The 16388-nt window shown below is 37.8% G+C and overlaps 1 protein-coding gene across 3 annotated transcripts in view; it reads left to right on the forward strand.

Moving 5' to 3' along the window:
• The window catches only part of GABPA (GA binding protein transcription factor subunit alpha), a 33695-nt gene extending 19114 nt beyond the window's left edge, over positions 1-14581 (forward strand). The window contains exons 9-11 of one of the 3 annotated variants that reach the window (XM_039556682.1): positions 363-555; positions 5135-5375; positions 8114-14581. In XM_039556682.1, coding sequence (XP_039412616.1) covers positions 363-555; positions 5135-5363 — 422 coding nt within the window. In that variant the 3' untranslated portion in view covers positions 5364-5375; positions 8114-14581. Of the gene's footprint in view, positions 1-362; positions 556-2027; positions 2548-5134; positions 7895-8113 lie in introns of those variants that run through there. The other 2 variants (XM_039556687.1, XM_039556676.1) reach the window with 2 other exon arrangements.
• The last annotated feature ends 1807 nt before the right edge of the window (positions 14582-16388 follow it).

Genomic DNA, 16388 nt, shown 5'->3' on the forward strand with positions numbered 1-16388 from the left:
ACGTGTCTGTGTGTGAAGAGGAATAAGCAGCTCTTGCTACATCTGTTTTATTTTAAAGATAGATATGCATCCAAATGATTATGTTGGGGGAGTGGGTTTTTTTAAGTTCTAGGGAAAAATTTATGCTAAATCTTGATAATTTTTTTCCTGCATTCATCTTTTTTTAATAAATATGGGTACTGATGACTTTGAAGGGAAATGTTTGCAAAAGAATAATTAGAAGGGATTAATTAAGTGCAAGATTTCCTTCCATCGTATATACTATGTTGGTCTGCTTTAATATGGTGGTTGAAAATTTTTAGCCATGAGGGGAACATAAAAAGGACAAGTTGAAGTGGAACTTACTGTTTCTATTTTAACAGGGAACAATGGTCAGATCCAGCTGTGGCAGTTTTTATTAGAACTTCTTACTGACAAAGATGCTCGGGACTGTATTTCTTGGGTTGGTGATGAAGGAGAGTTTAAATTGAATCAGCCTGAACTGGTTGCACAGAAATGGGGACAGCGCAAGAACAAGCCCACAATGAACTATGAGAAGCTTAGTCGGGCTTTGAGGTAAGAAACTTCAGGAATTCATCGGGTATGATTTGCTTTCATTTGGCTACCTCATTTTTAATTATCATAATGAAAAGCTTGCAGCTTTTTTAGTAAAGGTATAACCAAATCTTCTGAAGCTGGTCCTTACAATGAGATATGCTAGTCTTAGGGGTGAGGTATTTGCTGGGTGTTTTGCCTTTTGTCATTTTGAAAGAAGCTAGTAGAATAACTTCTTGAAAATAGATCTTCTTTTTTCAAGATTGTTAATTTGGGTCGCTCACTTCCAGAAACATACCTCTTTTTTATTTATCTTCAATATTTATGCTTTTAGAAACATGCCAAACAATATTGATTGTTGGTGAAAGATACAGAAATATGTGAATTATTAACTTATTTTTATGTTTTACTGTCCATGTTCTTCTTGCTCTTGTTATGGAATAAAGCAGATACTTCTCTGTAATTGTTAGTGCTTTTCTGTATGTAAGAACCATTTCTAACTTCAAATATTCATTGATCCATTTAATTGTTCTTATTGTGTGGATCTTAAATTGAAAAATACAGTTTACAGCTAAGTTTCAACAGTTGCAATTCCAGCATCACAGTGATCTGAAGAAATGGAAGTGTTTCAGTGTCTTTATTTCACTCTGATTTTGTCGTTTGACATTAGTAAAAGGGACTTGTATTACCGAATCGCTGTGGGTGAGGTACTTGAGGAGGGGGGAAGAATGCCAGTGCCTGAATTTTAGACTACTTTTCCCTGATTATTTTAGTCTCTGGAATAATTTGAAAATTCACCCATGTTCTTTGAAATCATTGAGAGTGAACTTCTGGTTTCTAATTCTGATATTGTTAAATATATTTCTCTTGATTTGTTTTCAAGAAAGATGTTTTTTGCCTACTCCTGCAAATTATTTGAGCAGGTTTAGAAATTCTTTTTGTATGAGCGAAGTTGCATTTTGATTGAGGTCTGTGTTTTACTTACTAGCATTTTCACTTTTGGCTACATGTTGTTTGGTTGGGTTTTTTTTAAAGTAAACTCCTCTAGCATTGTTTAAAAATATCAACTTCTATTTGAAAATACCTCTGTAAGAAATGGTGGTAAAATATCATATTCTGGCTTTGTTTGCCCTTTTAGGAAGGATTTAATTAGCATTTGACAGGCACAAGATACACAGCTTAACTATATCCTTTTGTTTGTCTTGTAAATTCTTTAGGCACAGTATTGTGCCAGAATTATTTTATCCTTGACAGACAAGTGGAAAAATAAATATTTTGAATGATATTAGGTATTGAAAGATGCAACTTCTAAGAGGTCCTGAGCCTCAGGTCATTAAAAGCAAGGAAGAGCATTGGTAGATGCTTACTCTCATGCTTTTCCTTAGGTATTATGTTTCAGTCTGTTCCTGTTCTAGATGCATCTTTAGTCTGGTCTGGTATGGTTTTTCTTGCATTATTAATATATTAAATTAGAATGTTAATTTTTTTCATAGAATCACAGACACTCTTGAGTTGGAGGGGCTGCAGGAGATTTCTGGTCGAACATCCTGCCCAAAGCAGGACCTTTCCAGTACAGCTCTTCCCCAGCCTGTATTGTTCCAGTACTATTCCCATGTTTCCAACCTGTGTATCTGTGAGTCTGTGTACTAAAGGCATATGTGAAAACCGTCTGAAACACAAAAATTATGTAAGCCATGCTAATGTTTCCATGTTTTGTCAACAAATTTCACAGAAGATATCAAAGGCACCTGAAGAACTTTGGAATAATGTTATCAGTGGGATATTAAAGAGCATGAATCACTATTAGAAAAGTTTTGCATTTATATTTTAGTCACAGAATTACAGAAATCACATTCCTCAAAGTGGTGTCATTTTGGCAGCTGCATCAGCAACATTGACATGTTTTCTAACAATTTAATGTCTGAAGGGGTATTTAATGCCTCTTGCTACTCCTGTGATAAGCACTGTTGCCAAGCGAAAGTTTAATAAATGATGACGTGTCTTGTTTACTAATGTGTTGGAATCACTGTGTCAATTATTCATTAATACAGGAAATTATGTTGGTATTATGGAGAAATATACTGGCTCTTCTGCCCAGCTATAAGAAAAGCAGGCAGAGGGGCAGAAAGGGAATAAGAGCTTTTTTTTGTTATGCATATCTTGGTAAATGTTCTAAAAATCCAGATCTGTTTAGTTATCCAGTAGGGAGGTGAGACTTAAAGAAAAATAATTCATCTCCTGTATTCTTTTGAAAAAAAGTTTCCATGTGTCTTGGAATGTTCTGGTTACTTTTTGAACTTGCATGGATATTAATTATATTTATTTTTAGCTTTCTATATTTTTGAACAGGCAAATACTGTAATCAGAAATGCATTCAATGTAATATTGAAAATATCCTCTTGCCACATTGACTGATTTTAACTTGAGTGTTTTGAGCATGAGATGTGGGAATCTAGCATGTTTTGGGCCTTCGCATAAACATGATCTAGTTTCTTGTGGTCCTTTTCCTTTCTGATCGTGTCAGTAATGTGCACTAAATAATTCAAAGTATATTCAGTTTTTTAAAGCATTTTTCTACAGCATTTTTTGAGACAGGAATGATTATATGGGATTGTACAATAAATTAAAGGCTTGTACGGAGTTAAGTAACTTAAAAAAATGATGACCACTGCCACCTGACATTTTCCATGGCCACATTTACAAATGTTGTTTTTCTGCGGGTGCTTCATATTGCCCCAAGTGAGCAGAGCTCAGTTTTTCTATGTCCTCTACCCTATTTAACGTGAGAGTCTGCCCAGTGTTCCCACACACTATTTCACATACAAGGGACACACCAGATTATTGCTCATCCTCCCCTAATTCTGCCCAGTACTGTAAGACTCTACTTCAAAGCTGAATATAAATTATCATCCCACCCTCATGGTTCATCCAACCCACCGCAACTAAATCTCAGTAAGAGACTGAAAGTGCTGGACACAATTCCACAACAGTTCCTTAGCTGGTGCTGAGATGTTTTGGAGGACAGGGCTGGCATGGAGAATTGCTGGGTGGAAGCTGTTGTGGCAGCCAACAAGTGTAGAGATGCAGAGAAGGAAACAGAGGAGTTGAGGGAGGCAGGTGGTAGTTTGAGAGGTAGAGTGAGGAGAAGGACTGAAAAGGAAGCTTTTTTATAACTGTATGTCATTTAGGAGGAAGCTGAAGGAGAACTTTAGCAAACAAACCACACTGTCTTTACCCACAGAGCAGTAATAAGCTACTCTGACGCTTCCTGTACTCCATGACAGACCTCTGTGGCTTCTCACGTGATCTCAGTAACCAACAGGTTTACCAACATTGTTTTCTGCATAGCTTGTCTCTCATCTGTCTTTGGTCCTGCTGCTTAGGCCCTTGCCCTCAAAAGTAAGAAATTAAAAGGCTTTTTTTTCCTAGAACTTGAGACGTCTGAAGAATTTGCTTGGATTCTTAGTAACTTACCTCTTTCCCACTAGAGCTGCAAGTCAGAAGTTCATCTTTTAATTGACTTAATTTTGCTAGTGAACAAGAATCATCTTTGCTTTATGAACATGTCACTCAGGATAGAGTTTTAGACAGTCAAGAAATCTGTGTTCATTTGTGCTACATTTGGGTGATGGTTTTGAGGAAATTATATTGTGTGATTTGTGTTGGTTGAGTTTTTACTATTTTCCAAATTTATCACAAACTCGTTAAGCTCATCAAATCCAAGTTACATCCCAGTCACTTAAGTTTGCTTAATGAGAAATGTGACACACATTCTATTAAAGCTTGCAGTGAGAGAAGAACAGCAACAAAACTGCAAAATTCTAACTTTTGTTTTATTGGTGTGACCTAAGGTTTTGTAACTGTCTCTGGAGTGGCAGGGTCATGTAGACCTTGTTGTCTCACTACATTTCTGCCCAATCTGATAATTCTTTCGTCACACAATATAAAAGGTATTTATATTTCGAGAACTCACTTTTAGTTGTAAATAAAGGCAAAGACGTAGTTTTGACAGCATATGAACTATAACAAGAAAAAAAAAGCCCAACAAAAACAAACAAACCAAACCAAACCAAACTGACAAAACCCCACAAATCTAACCCATGCCTTTATAGTTTTATTTCCATCTTCGAAGACAGTGTGGAGAGAATAGCTGTTTTCATATCACAGAAACTGCTTGGTAATTTTCAACCTGTTCCCAGCATTAATTTTTTTCTTCAGAAAGGCAAAGCAAGGGACAATAGTAAGGGGAAAGACAGTATTTTCTTATTAAGGCAAATCACTATATATAAGACATCTTCCCTGCCAAGCTGATTTTAAACTGCTCTAAAACTTATTCCTGAACTGGTGCTTCCAATGGCCTGTAAAATAATTACTGTGTTTTCTTTCTCCTTGATATACCAAGGTACAGAGATAATTTTCAACATTTCCCTTTTCTTGTATAACAAAATGCCTAAACAGTATCTTGGTATACGAAATTATGAGAATCTCAATGAGAAAAAGAGTATATTTTACCATCTGGTGACCTTAAGTAAGTAATGGATGCATATGAAAATTACAGATGCTACAATTGTCCATTGCTGATTTCTTTTCCATTTTGCAGGTATTACTATGATGGAGACATGATCTGCAAAGTGCAAGGCAAGAGGTTTGTGTACAAATTTGTGTGTGACCTGAAGACTCTGATTGGGTACAGCGCAGCGGAGCTGAACCGCTTGGTCACAGAGTGCGAGCAGAAGAAACTGGCCAAGATGCAGCTCCATGGCATTGCACAGCCAGTTACAGCAGTGGCACTGGCTACAGCATCCCTGCAAGCAGAGAAAGATAATTAAGCACTAGGACCTGTAAGTGGGAACCTGAGGCCTTTCCTCTATTACCACAGCAGTTGGTGCTCTTTCTTTTATCAGAATTGGAAAATTCTTTTGTTTCTTGACCGTACAATATAGAGCATGAATTTCTATAAAGAACTCAGACTTGCATAAATTTGGATCTTTTAACAGCATATATGTTAATGTAAGTTAAGGGATCACCCCAACTTCTGCAGCTAGTGAGAGGTGGAACCACTCCGTGCTGTGACCATGGCTGTGCAAAGTCATTTCTGCAACAAAATTTTAACAAAAATGAAGTCCCTATAGTCCACAGGCAGTTGTGTGAATGCAGCCTTCTCCAGTCTCTTGTTCTCTGCTGAACTACCAAATGGCGTTTGATGCTTTCAAAGTTTAAAATATGTTCATTATTCTGTTAATCAAGTGGAGCTGAAAGACATGTTAAATGTTACAAAGCATCAAGTTCTTAAAATAACTTCTCTGTTTAAAAGCAAAGGAAACTAAGACTAGACTTAACTGGAGATCAGTGCTGAAAGAGATCCAGGTTTAGATATGGCTTAGGTGAAAAGCCAATTATGAGTGTTTCATTGTAATATACACATAATATGCATATATGAGGGCAAATAACCTGTTTTTAAATACGTACTTGACGTTAACCATTTCACAGAAAGCAAGGATGAACTTCTTCCCCCACTGCCATCCCCCATCAGGTAATTAAAAAACTTGAACAAACAGCCCTCACCCAAAGAGTAGATTGTATTGGTGGGGAGTATTAATGCTGTGTTTTACAAGATGCTTATACCTGCATGGTAGTCAGCCTTAGTACCCGAAGACTTAAGTTAATCACAGTCAGTAGTCCCTGGTTAGGAACAAAAAGCAAACTGAAAATAGTTTTACAGAGAACTGAAGTTTAATTTCCCAATCATTGTACAGTCTAATGTATATTAACCAGAAAGAGGTATTTTTAATTTAAAATTAAATTCTCTTTGAACTTCAAGTGATATTTTTGAAGCTTCTTAAGCCAAATGCATGGTCCAGAGTTGGGTGCAATTTGAAGTCTGATGAGTCAGAAATAGTTGGGATGTATCCTGAATTCTGAGCTACTCAAGAGTGCTTCTTGCAAATTTACATATGCAGTAAAAAGTAGGCTTCAGCTTTTGAGTTTCCGTACTTTTGCTTGTTAGACTGCTTCTTTTGATATCTGAGAACGGTGTGATTTGGGGGTGGCTTTTGCCCTTTATGTTAATAAACAGCATAATTATTATGTGACCATTGATGTTCACCAACTTTTTATAAATTAAACCCCCTCTGATAACACTTAAAGAAAAGGGAAGACCTTTAATTCTGTAAGGGATCGAGTTACTCTTAAACCTTAAACCAAAAGTCCTTGAACAGTGAGGTTCCGAACATAACATGTTTGTGCTCAGCAGTGAGAGCACTGGGTTGCTGCTCTTGAGCAGAGCAGGAATGGTTACACTTGCAAGCAGAAGGCAGAGAATGTAGACTTGTGTGTATCCTAAAGATGTGTTGAGGACAAGGCTTTTTGTAGGTGGATGCTCATCTGCAGATAGTTTTTGCTTGACTAGAAGTCTTGCATATAGTTCTGACTTCGTGTTTTTTCATCATTGACATGATTAAAAATCAAAGGTTTTTTGCTGGATTCTTTTGGTAATTCTTACTGTTGTTTTCATCCTTGAGCTCTTACAGCACTCCATCAGCTGAGCATGCTGGTGCCATTTTGCTTTTAAAAAAATTTTAAGCCCTGAGGAAAAAATGTAAATGTTACCTGTCACGAAAGGTCAGCATCACTCCTTTTCTTGCTGTTAGAGTTGATGTCACTGATTGGCAAATTTTGGAGATAACTTGTGCAGGAGATGCAAGTTAGCTTACCAAGAATTATGTGAAGTTGGTATTTGAGGGCAGCAGCTCTGCATGTAACAACACTCCATGACTAAACACAAGTCCAGTACGAGTCACTAGTTCTAGTTAGCAGAGTTCTTGAGAGGCCTTTTTAGTTAAAATACAGTATAAAAAGAAAAGAAGCTTAAAATACCAGCCTTCTAGATCAAACCAGACTGTGGGAGGATAAACACACAGCAAAATTGAAAAGTAGCATCAATACTTCATTCCCCTGCCTCTTCTTGTTACATGATAAGCCCTATGGTGGAAACTTCTGCTTCCGCTCTTTGTTTGTAATTACATCCTGTTGTTGCTTTCAGCCTTTCAGTAGAAGTACTGGTCCTTGGGGTTCTTTGTTGTGGCTCCATCTGCTTTTCCACCATGTTCTAATTAGTAAGGAAAGAACCTTTCAAGTGGTATAAAATTATTATCAGACTCTCTGTAGCTGAGGAAGAAATCTGTGACTAATTTGATGTCTTCAGTAAAACAAAAGATGTAGAATATATTGTAAAAGGATTTTCTTTCCTTCTTTCCAGAAGGAAAACATAGAATATTCCCAATTTTTGTAAAACAGAAGGGTTTTTGCATACTTTTTACTCTTTAAATAAAGACACTTATACTCTGCTAATAATTACGTATTTCTTTTGTGTTTTGCTTTTTTTTTTTGTAATTTTACATAAACCAATTATTTTCTATTTTTACTCTGATAAAGTATTTGTGCATAAAATGTCAATATCTAGTAAAATAAGTATTATACGGCTAATTTGCCTTCTTAATTTTTCAGACATTTGTAATGTCTTTCAGGGACAAGCAGTCCAAAGATTAATACCTGCCCTTTATTCTGTTTTCTCTTAAAGTCTGAAGTTCAGTACAGAAAGAAGGCAATCTCTGCTTATACTCTGAAGATGCATCTTCTTTGACTCAGTATTTGGCTACGTGTTTCTACTTTTAAACTGTAACTCGGTGTCCTTTATTTCTGTAGCAGCTTTCTTTAATATCTTAATTGTAAATCTCAGAATGGTGCTTTGATTAAACAAATGATGAAAACTCAATAGTAGGACAGAATGGAGCCCTGTGAAATGATTCAGTTTATGCTTTTAGCAGTGTTTAAATCAGAAAGATTCATGTTGACCTGTAAACTTGGGGTTTTTTTTTTCCTGCAGATGGCCCTATTTACTTCTTGTGTCCCTGCTAACAAAACTGTTAGTACTGTCCATGTTAGAAACAAGATAAAATTCTGATTATACTGCTCTTACCTTGTTTCTACTGAGACACAATTTAAAAATACTCTCATTATACCTCTGAACTCCTCCATCTGGACTGCCAAATTCAAGACTGAAGTATTTTGTCATCTTTAAACCTACCACATCACTTGATTTCAAAATGTTTATATTTAGCTTAGCAGCAACAACATGAAATGGACTGAAAATACTGGTTTTCACACCTTTCAGTAACATGTTGGACTTGATGATCTTAGAAGTCTTTTCCAACCTAAATTAAGGTACAATTTTAAAGTTCACTTACAAGTGTTCCGATATCATATTAATGGAGGACCTTTTATCTGGGTTTATAGCTAATAGTATATTTATCCAGTGTAAATTTCTTTTGGGATTCCTATAATACAAAAATTGTTATTGAAACAGTGTAGGGAATCAAAACTAACAGCCTGCAATTTCCTTCTTAATCAAAATAAGCTGCTGTGGGACTCTACTGCCTGATCAAGAAACTGTTATAAGGTCCATTAACACAAGTTTGTGGGGAATATTTTTACTGACTGGACTGGGGTGTTTTGTTCTTCAAGATCATACATATTCTTAAAGATTGTGGGTTTAATATTGCTGTATCAGGGCTGCTAAAATACATTTGGGTTGATACTGTTCAATTTTTTTCCTTTGGAAAAGTAATTCTTAATATGAATGATGCCAAACAAGAAATTAATTAAAGGAAAGGAATTAATGATTGATTCTTGCTGACTTCGGCGAGGGAAGACATGCAGACAATCAGTGTGATTGATAAAGCAAGCTTCGTTTATTGGCAATACAGAGGCACTTATCTAGTATGAGTATACATGCTTGTCAGTTCTTGATTGGTTTAAACTTATGAAAGCGCATTCTTGTTTCTACATAATTGGGTTAGATAAAAGACTACATTGGCAAGCTTTTACTATTTATGTTTTAACTTGGGAAATCAAAGTTCTTCCTCCCCTCTCATGGTCAGTACATCTTATCAGCACGGCACTGTACCTCCTAAAAACTCCCTTTTGGTTCTCAGGCTTGTGTCTCACGCAGGCATTTTCTCATGCAGGCATTTGCTTGTACAGCTCTTTTATTGATCTGTACCCTACAGCTCTATCAATGATCCATGTCCCTGATCCTCTAACCATTCTTCAACAATTGACTGGTTTTGAGGGTTGTAATGTGGAACCCCATGTGTTAGATACATTATTACTCCATTACATTTTGCATCATTATTTCAGGATTGGAGCCCACAAAATCTAATCACGCACCAAACTGCAATTTTACCATCTTGTAATTTTAGAGTATTGACATCTTACCCATTAATAACTTGAAGGTTAAAAAATGATGAGGAGGGAGAAACAAATATTGAGGGTCTGATATTAATTAAAATTGTCTTTTACTTGTAAAACTGGGCTTCTGAAAACCAAAATGAAATGGTGCTAGTGGCAGTTGTATCAGAAGATGGGTCTGGAAGCCACAGAACAGTTTGCATGTACTTTGAAAAGACAGAGGAACCAGTTGTTGTGTTTGTGGTTTGTGGCACACAATGTCCATGTGGCTTCTTTTTGTAGGTGGTGTCACTGTAACCTGTAGCTGTGATGGGAAAGAAAGAATCCAAAGAAGTAATTGATCATAGTTTTAAGCTACTTACTTGTGCAGCTACTTAATAAAAATGAAGTCAGTTTAAAAGAGAAGACAACTATCAAGAAACAGTTGGAATCCTCATGTAAATAGTACTTACCAGAAAAAGCTAAAACTCCCTGCAGAGCATTAGTTTTTCGTAGTCCAGCAGTTCTTGACTTATAAAATGTAATGCTAGACAGCAGCAAGGAGTCCCCAGGCAGGTGCAAAGGAGGACTTTTATTTACAAAAACCCGGCCTTTTAATGCCCTTAGTCGGTTGTTAGCTTACATAGTTTTAAGGCACAACAAACCAAATTTAACAAACCACCATACACCACGGTGCGGGCACGAGGCATTCACACAGCAAGCCTCACTTTGTCTATTCTCCCACAGTCCTCTTCTACTTAGGCTAAGTAACAGGCTGGAGCTGTGATTTTACCAGGCCTTCCCTTTACAAAGCTTTACCTATCGGTCACAATAAAACAACTACTGGACATCAGATAGAAAAAGAAATCAGTTTGTAGTAATTTTCATGTTGCAGGAGTTGAAGTAGTTGTTCAGAAAGAGCAGAGAAAATGCTTGTTTAGTTTAGCACAACTCTGAGGAGTGTGAAAACTTGTAGAAGTGTTTCATTTTGTATATTGAATTGCTTTAAGTATTTGTTACTAATGATCTAAATGAGCTGGTAGTAAAAAGCCCACACTGTCCATCCATAATAGATCTGAAATCTTAAGACACTTTTTTTTTCTTACCTCTTCAAACTGCCTTTTAACCCAAATGTGTGAAATTAGCATTTAGGAGCCATCTTTCTAGTCCTATGGGACCTACCTCTTAGAATTCACTAATCAAGGTAGGATACCCCCATCTCAGTAGACAAAATGAAAATTATATTAATTATATATGAGTATAATCAATTTCTGATTATAATGGAAGCAAACATGGATGGCACTAAAAACCTGTTTCTTAGAAGGTTTGTTGTTTATTTGAAATTCCTCCCAGTTAGGGAAAAGTAATTTAGGATGAAATAATGTGAGTTAGCTGCTTCCCCCTTCATCCTGGTGAGCTTTGGTTTTTCAATATTCTCATTTTCAAGGACTCTGCAGGAGCTGCTTCATAGGAACTGGTTTGCATAAACCTTCAGCTACATAAGGCAATGAGAAACCAGTGTGTTTTATACAAATCTTTTCAGGGTGAAAGCTGGAAACTGCATGGAAAAAATGAGTCTGGACGAATGAGAATGCAAGAGCTGAGACTTAATGAGATTAACCACACATTAATTAGACACCTGCAGGGTGCAGTTCTTTAAACTTCAGGGTTAGGATAGAAAATATACTAATTTTTTTCCTCCATGAAAGCAATGTTTTAGTCCAGAATCTCAAAGCTGTGTTATTCCCACATCCTACATGCGGCATGCCAGCCTGTTGGGCTTCACAGAAAGTGCCCCATGTCAAAATCTGTAATACCCACTTTGATGTCCCCACTGAGAGCAGTGAGGGGAGGTTAGGGACAGTCAGGATGCAAAACTCACTGTGAAACTCGAGTCGTTCCTGGCCCTTGTCCTGTGAAAAGAGCTGAGGAAGGCAGAACCAATGGGAAGCAGTTTGGCTAACAACCATAAATTAGTAAGATGACCTGAACTGTACCCAAAAAGGAACTAGAAGCTGTAACAGGAGCTTGAACTTGTCCTCAGGCATAATTCACCAAGCCTAAAGTGAGATTTGTACAAATGAAAAGAAAAAAATTACCTGGGGGATAGCTACAGAGTCGATGAGTTTTTATGGAGAAATTTGTGTCTTTCTTGCTCAGCCAATGGGTCAGTTACCTCTAAAGAGTTATGAGCACTTAACACAAGTTTTGTGAAACTGAAGAGCTGGGCCAGTGCAACCATGCCCAAATTAGTGTGGCCAGCTAGGAAAACAAAGCATAATTCAACGTTTTTGCAGTGCACAGCATGACTGTGCTCAGATGCAGAAGGAAGAAAAAAACAAGGAGCTGTTATTCCTGGGCCTGCTTGGGTCAGGATGGAAAAGCCTCAATTATTTTAGAAAACAGGTTTCAACAATTAGTTTAATGGTTACTCCTCTAATATTTTCTCAAAAGGAGGGTAGTTCTTCAAGGAGAGGCAGTAACCAGCCAGAACACAGTACTGTACCCATAGCTGGTTTAGGATACTAAACCGGCATTAAACCAGAAACAGCGATATGAATTTATTTTATAAAAACCAGACAGGTGGCAATAGAGTTTTGCCTCAGACCAGAAGGCAAACTAGACCATACTGGTAGGTACAAAGAGGATAGATGACCTTTGCCTAAGCGTTCTGCCAAGGTAATCAAGTCCAAGACTGGTTTGTGTTGAAGGACTGAACATGTCCCAACAGAAAAATGCTGTTGTAAGTTTATAAGTATACATAAATACATATGTATACAGGGCAAGGGGTGTCCCTCCAAGTTTTCTTGGTCAGATAGTATTGTGTGCTTTGGACTTCACCATGCAGTAGAGAAAGCTGAAATGGGTGAATGCTTTAATTTTTTATTTATTCTTAAGACAGACCTGGCTGAAGAGAGCAAATGGAGGGAAAAAATAAAAACTGCAAGATGCAAAGCTACTCAGAAATGTCACCTGTCAGGGCTGGAGGAGTTATTAAATAGACCGCATATAAATGCAGGTAGAGCACTGACATTGGCTGAACGTGCAGGCAAGCCAGAGGGAATGGAAACAGAGCCATCACTGAGAACAAAAATGCAGGGAAGCAAAGAATCTCCTGACTCAGCCAAAGTAGCTCTGAGAAAAGCTCAGTGAGAGCTGGAGCTGCAGGTTGGGAGCAGCCTGGTGTGCCAAGGGACTGTGTCCTCTTGGCTCCCTCTCTCCCAGAGCCTCTCTAAACTAAACCAGATGGTGTCAGGGTAGTTCTTGGTTTTATCCTCACCAGCTGCTGACTGAAGCAACTGGCATTGATTATCCCCTTGGGCCGGGAAGTAAATAGATAAGTTTTTCCTCTTATAATTTTCAACAGTGCACACCTAGAAACACATTATCTCTTATTTTCTGGGTTTCAGTGAAGGGTTCTGAAAAACCTACCCTGTTTAAACTTTGGGCATCCTATGCAGAATTGTTTCAGCTATCAGCTGAATATCAGCTAACAGGTACGTCTTGTGAGCAATGATCCTGGGGACCAGCTTCCAATAGGCAGTTGTATTACAGTGTTATTCAATGAAGCATTTTAAATGACCCATTTAAGGATTTTGATCTTGAAACCTCTGCCTGCGGGGGAATCTTGTATTTCATTTTTTTAACTGTATTTGGCCTCGTGATGACATAGGAGCTCTCACTAGAAATCTATACTGTAATGCTCTACAATTTTCCGTTGCTTGAGCTACTGATGACAATTTTATTTCAAACAGAAACAAAATAAAAGTTTGTTCACTGCAGAGAAACTCACATACCAGCTCAATATGACTTTCACTAATAATTTGGGAATTACTGGAGCTATTTACTCCAGTAAGCACTTTGTTCCTTCCCTTTACTTATATCACCTTTGAAAGTCTTCAATGAAGTGGAAGTACTGCAGGCAAAAGTGTTCCTTTTTCCTGACAGTGGTCCCAGGGAGTGTGCTAGCTCAGCACCTGCCTTTTTGCCAAAGGGCACTGGTGCCAAAGTAAGTCCAGGAGTCACTTTCTCCTGGGAAGCTTGGCTTTTTCCTTTCTTCCAAAAGACATGCTGTGTGTGCAGACTGGTTTTCAGGGGATATTTTAATCATCTTTTAAATTAGCTTGTGTCTTGAAAATGCATTTTTTCCCTATGACCTTCAGGACAATCAGTTTTCTGTATGGAAAAGAGGCAACTTCCCTTTGCAAGGCTTAACTTAGACAATGAAAAAATGCCTGTCACTTGCTGTAACTGCAAATCTTTAGTCATTAAACAAAATCTTAATTGAAACCCTGCTTGTAGTGGTTCAGCAAACCAGTAATAGGTGTAAGGGAAGCAAACATAGGTATTACCAAGTAAGATCTCATACAGCTTCTTTCCCAAAAGATGAGCTCAGCTGTACCTATAGAGATCTTTGGCTAAAAAAACTTAACAAATAGTCTCCTGCCCCAAGAAACCTTTTTTCACTGCTGCTATGAGTCTCTGACAATTTATTTTCCTATCTTCCTCTTTGAGAAGGATTTCTCCACCCACACCTACCACACATTCAGAAATACAATATGCATTCTTTCTTATAAAAAAAGAAATCTTGATATATTTCCTGCTCATCTGTGTATTCTAGAATTGTCCATGGTGCTCTACAGCAATTCTTGATATATTTCAGAAAGAAATACAATTGTGCTTTATGCCTTGATCATATGAAACACATTAGGTTTTTGCGTAGTAATACATGTTGGCAGCCTGTGACAACAATTATTATAAACATGTATTGACTCAGTGTTGTGTTGCAACTGCTTTGCCTTTTAATGAGGAGCCTCAATAGTAGTAATAGTAAATTAAAATACAGTTACTATCACCAGAAGGACTAGGAAAAAAACATTCCCAGCAGCCAGCCCTTCAATATGACAGTTTTCACCTCCAGCCCCCACAAGAGCTAATGCTGAAGCTTCATTTCTGTATGACTAAAAGAGAAAACTCCACTGTGCTGAGCTCTGTCCCTCAGCTGCACTGCTGTGGTCCACTTCACTCTTGCTCATTTCATCTATGAAGAATTTACAGTGACAAGAAATAACTAAAATACAACTTCATTGGGTATTAATCTCAGTCATGCTCTTGAAGAGGGAGGTTTGTTGGGGAGGATGAAAGTTTGGTAAGGAAGTTTCACAGATATGTAGGCTTGGCACAAAGATCTCTGAATGTAGAAACTGAGGATGAGATAGAAATGAAAGCAAGTTTTGATATAGAGTAAAAGATGTTTTGCTGAAACACTGATCACTGAATAACTGAAAAGGCAAAGGTTGGAGATGAGTTGGAAGGAGATTTTTATGATTAGGACAAGGGTATGTGACTACAAATGAAGACATGTTTTTCACCAAGTAAATAAGTCTCAAGAAGAGCAGACGTAAATAGAAAACATGTTTTTACCAAAAAGAGAGATATGGCAGGCAAACAAGAAATGTCGATGTAGGAAGAAGAAGAGAGATCTGAGAATTTTCCATTGTAAGCTTAAATTGTAACTTACTTACTCTTGTGATTGGATAATAATGACTATAATATGGTGATGGTAGTTATGATAGGCTATAGGCAAATGTAAAGGTATTGTGTATGATGCTTATTGGTTGTTATGTATTAAGATACTCTGCAAAGAAAAGTATATAATGCTTTGTAACTTGAACAGAAAGGGGCTTCGGGTACGCCTACAAGCTGTAGCTGACAGCTGTAGGGCTGGCTCTGGATACCCACTCCCTGAAATGCTGTAACTTCACCTATGCAATAAACAGCTTTCAAGAGAGCCGCCTGAAGTGCAGACATCCTTCGTGAACCTTTCTCCTAGAGAGGTCATTGCTTGCTTTCAGATTATGGAAAGTTTTAATTTTCTTAGGATTTTTAGATTTCAGAAGAACTGAGGTGATTTTCTATGCACCGTAGGGGGAACTTACTTTTGGGTGGAAAGAAGCTTCTTAAAAATAAGTCCTGCTCCACTACTAGCATTTCCCAGCAGATGTCACTTTGACAATAGATTCAAGCACACCAGAGATCACCAGCACTCTATAAAATCCAGTGATGCTCCTGAACAGAGACAAGGTCTCAGGGTTGCAGGAGGGAGATGCATTAACATACACAGCAGAGCTGAAGGCTGAGCATAGGCACCACTGGGCAGATGAGCCCCCCCTGGGAGGGGGCAGAACTGGTGTGGGGAGGGGGCTGGTGCAAGGACATATGCCAACAGCCTGACAGCCCAGCCTTTCTGCAAGAAACAGGAGGCCTGGGGTTGCCGTGGGGATTTGGCACCTCTGTAGGGGAAGCTTCTTGTTGTCCAGTTCTCAGTAGAACCACCAGGCATTTGCATCCCAAGTATATTACTGCCAGCCAAGAAACACATGAATATAATGCTGTAAAGGGTGTGGAGGAAATTAAGTCCAGAATAGAGGTAATTGTGAATATGCTCCAAGGTTTTGCATGTAACTTGGTTGTTTTCCACACCAGAACAAGGCCCAGAAAAATCTAAGACAACATGCAAATGCACAAAGAACCATTAAAAAAAACTGACAAGGAAGTGAAAAGTATTTATAAAGTCAAAAGAAAAGAAGCAATTAAGAATGGGTAGGCTTAGCATGTGAGGGATG

Source organism: Corvus cornix, chromosome 1 (genome assembly GCF_000738735.6).
Source record: "Corvus cornix cornix isolate S_Up_H32 chromosome 1, ASM73873v5, whole genome shotgun sequence".
Taxonomy (NCBI): domain Eukaryota; kingdom Metazoa; phylum Chordata; class Aves; order Passeriformes; family Corvidae; genus Corvus; species Corvus cornix.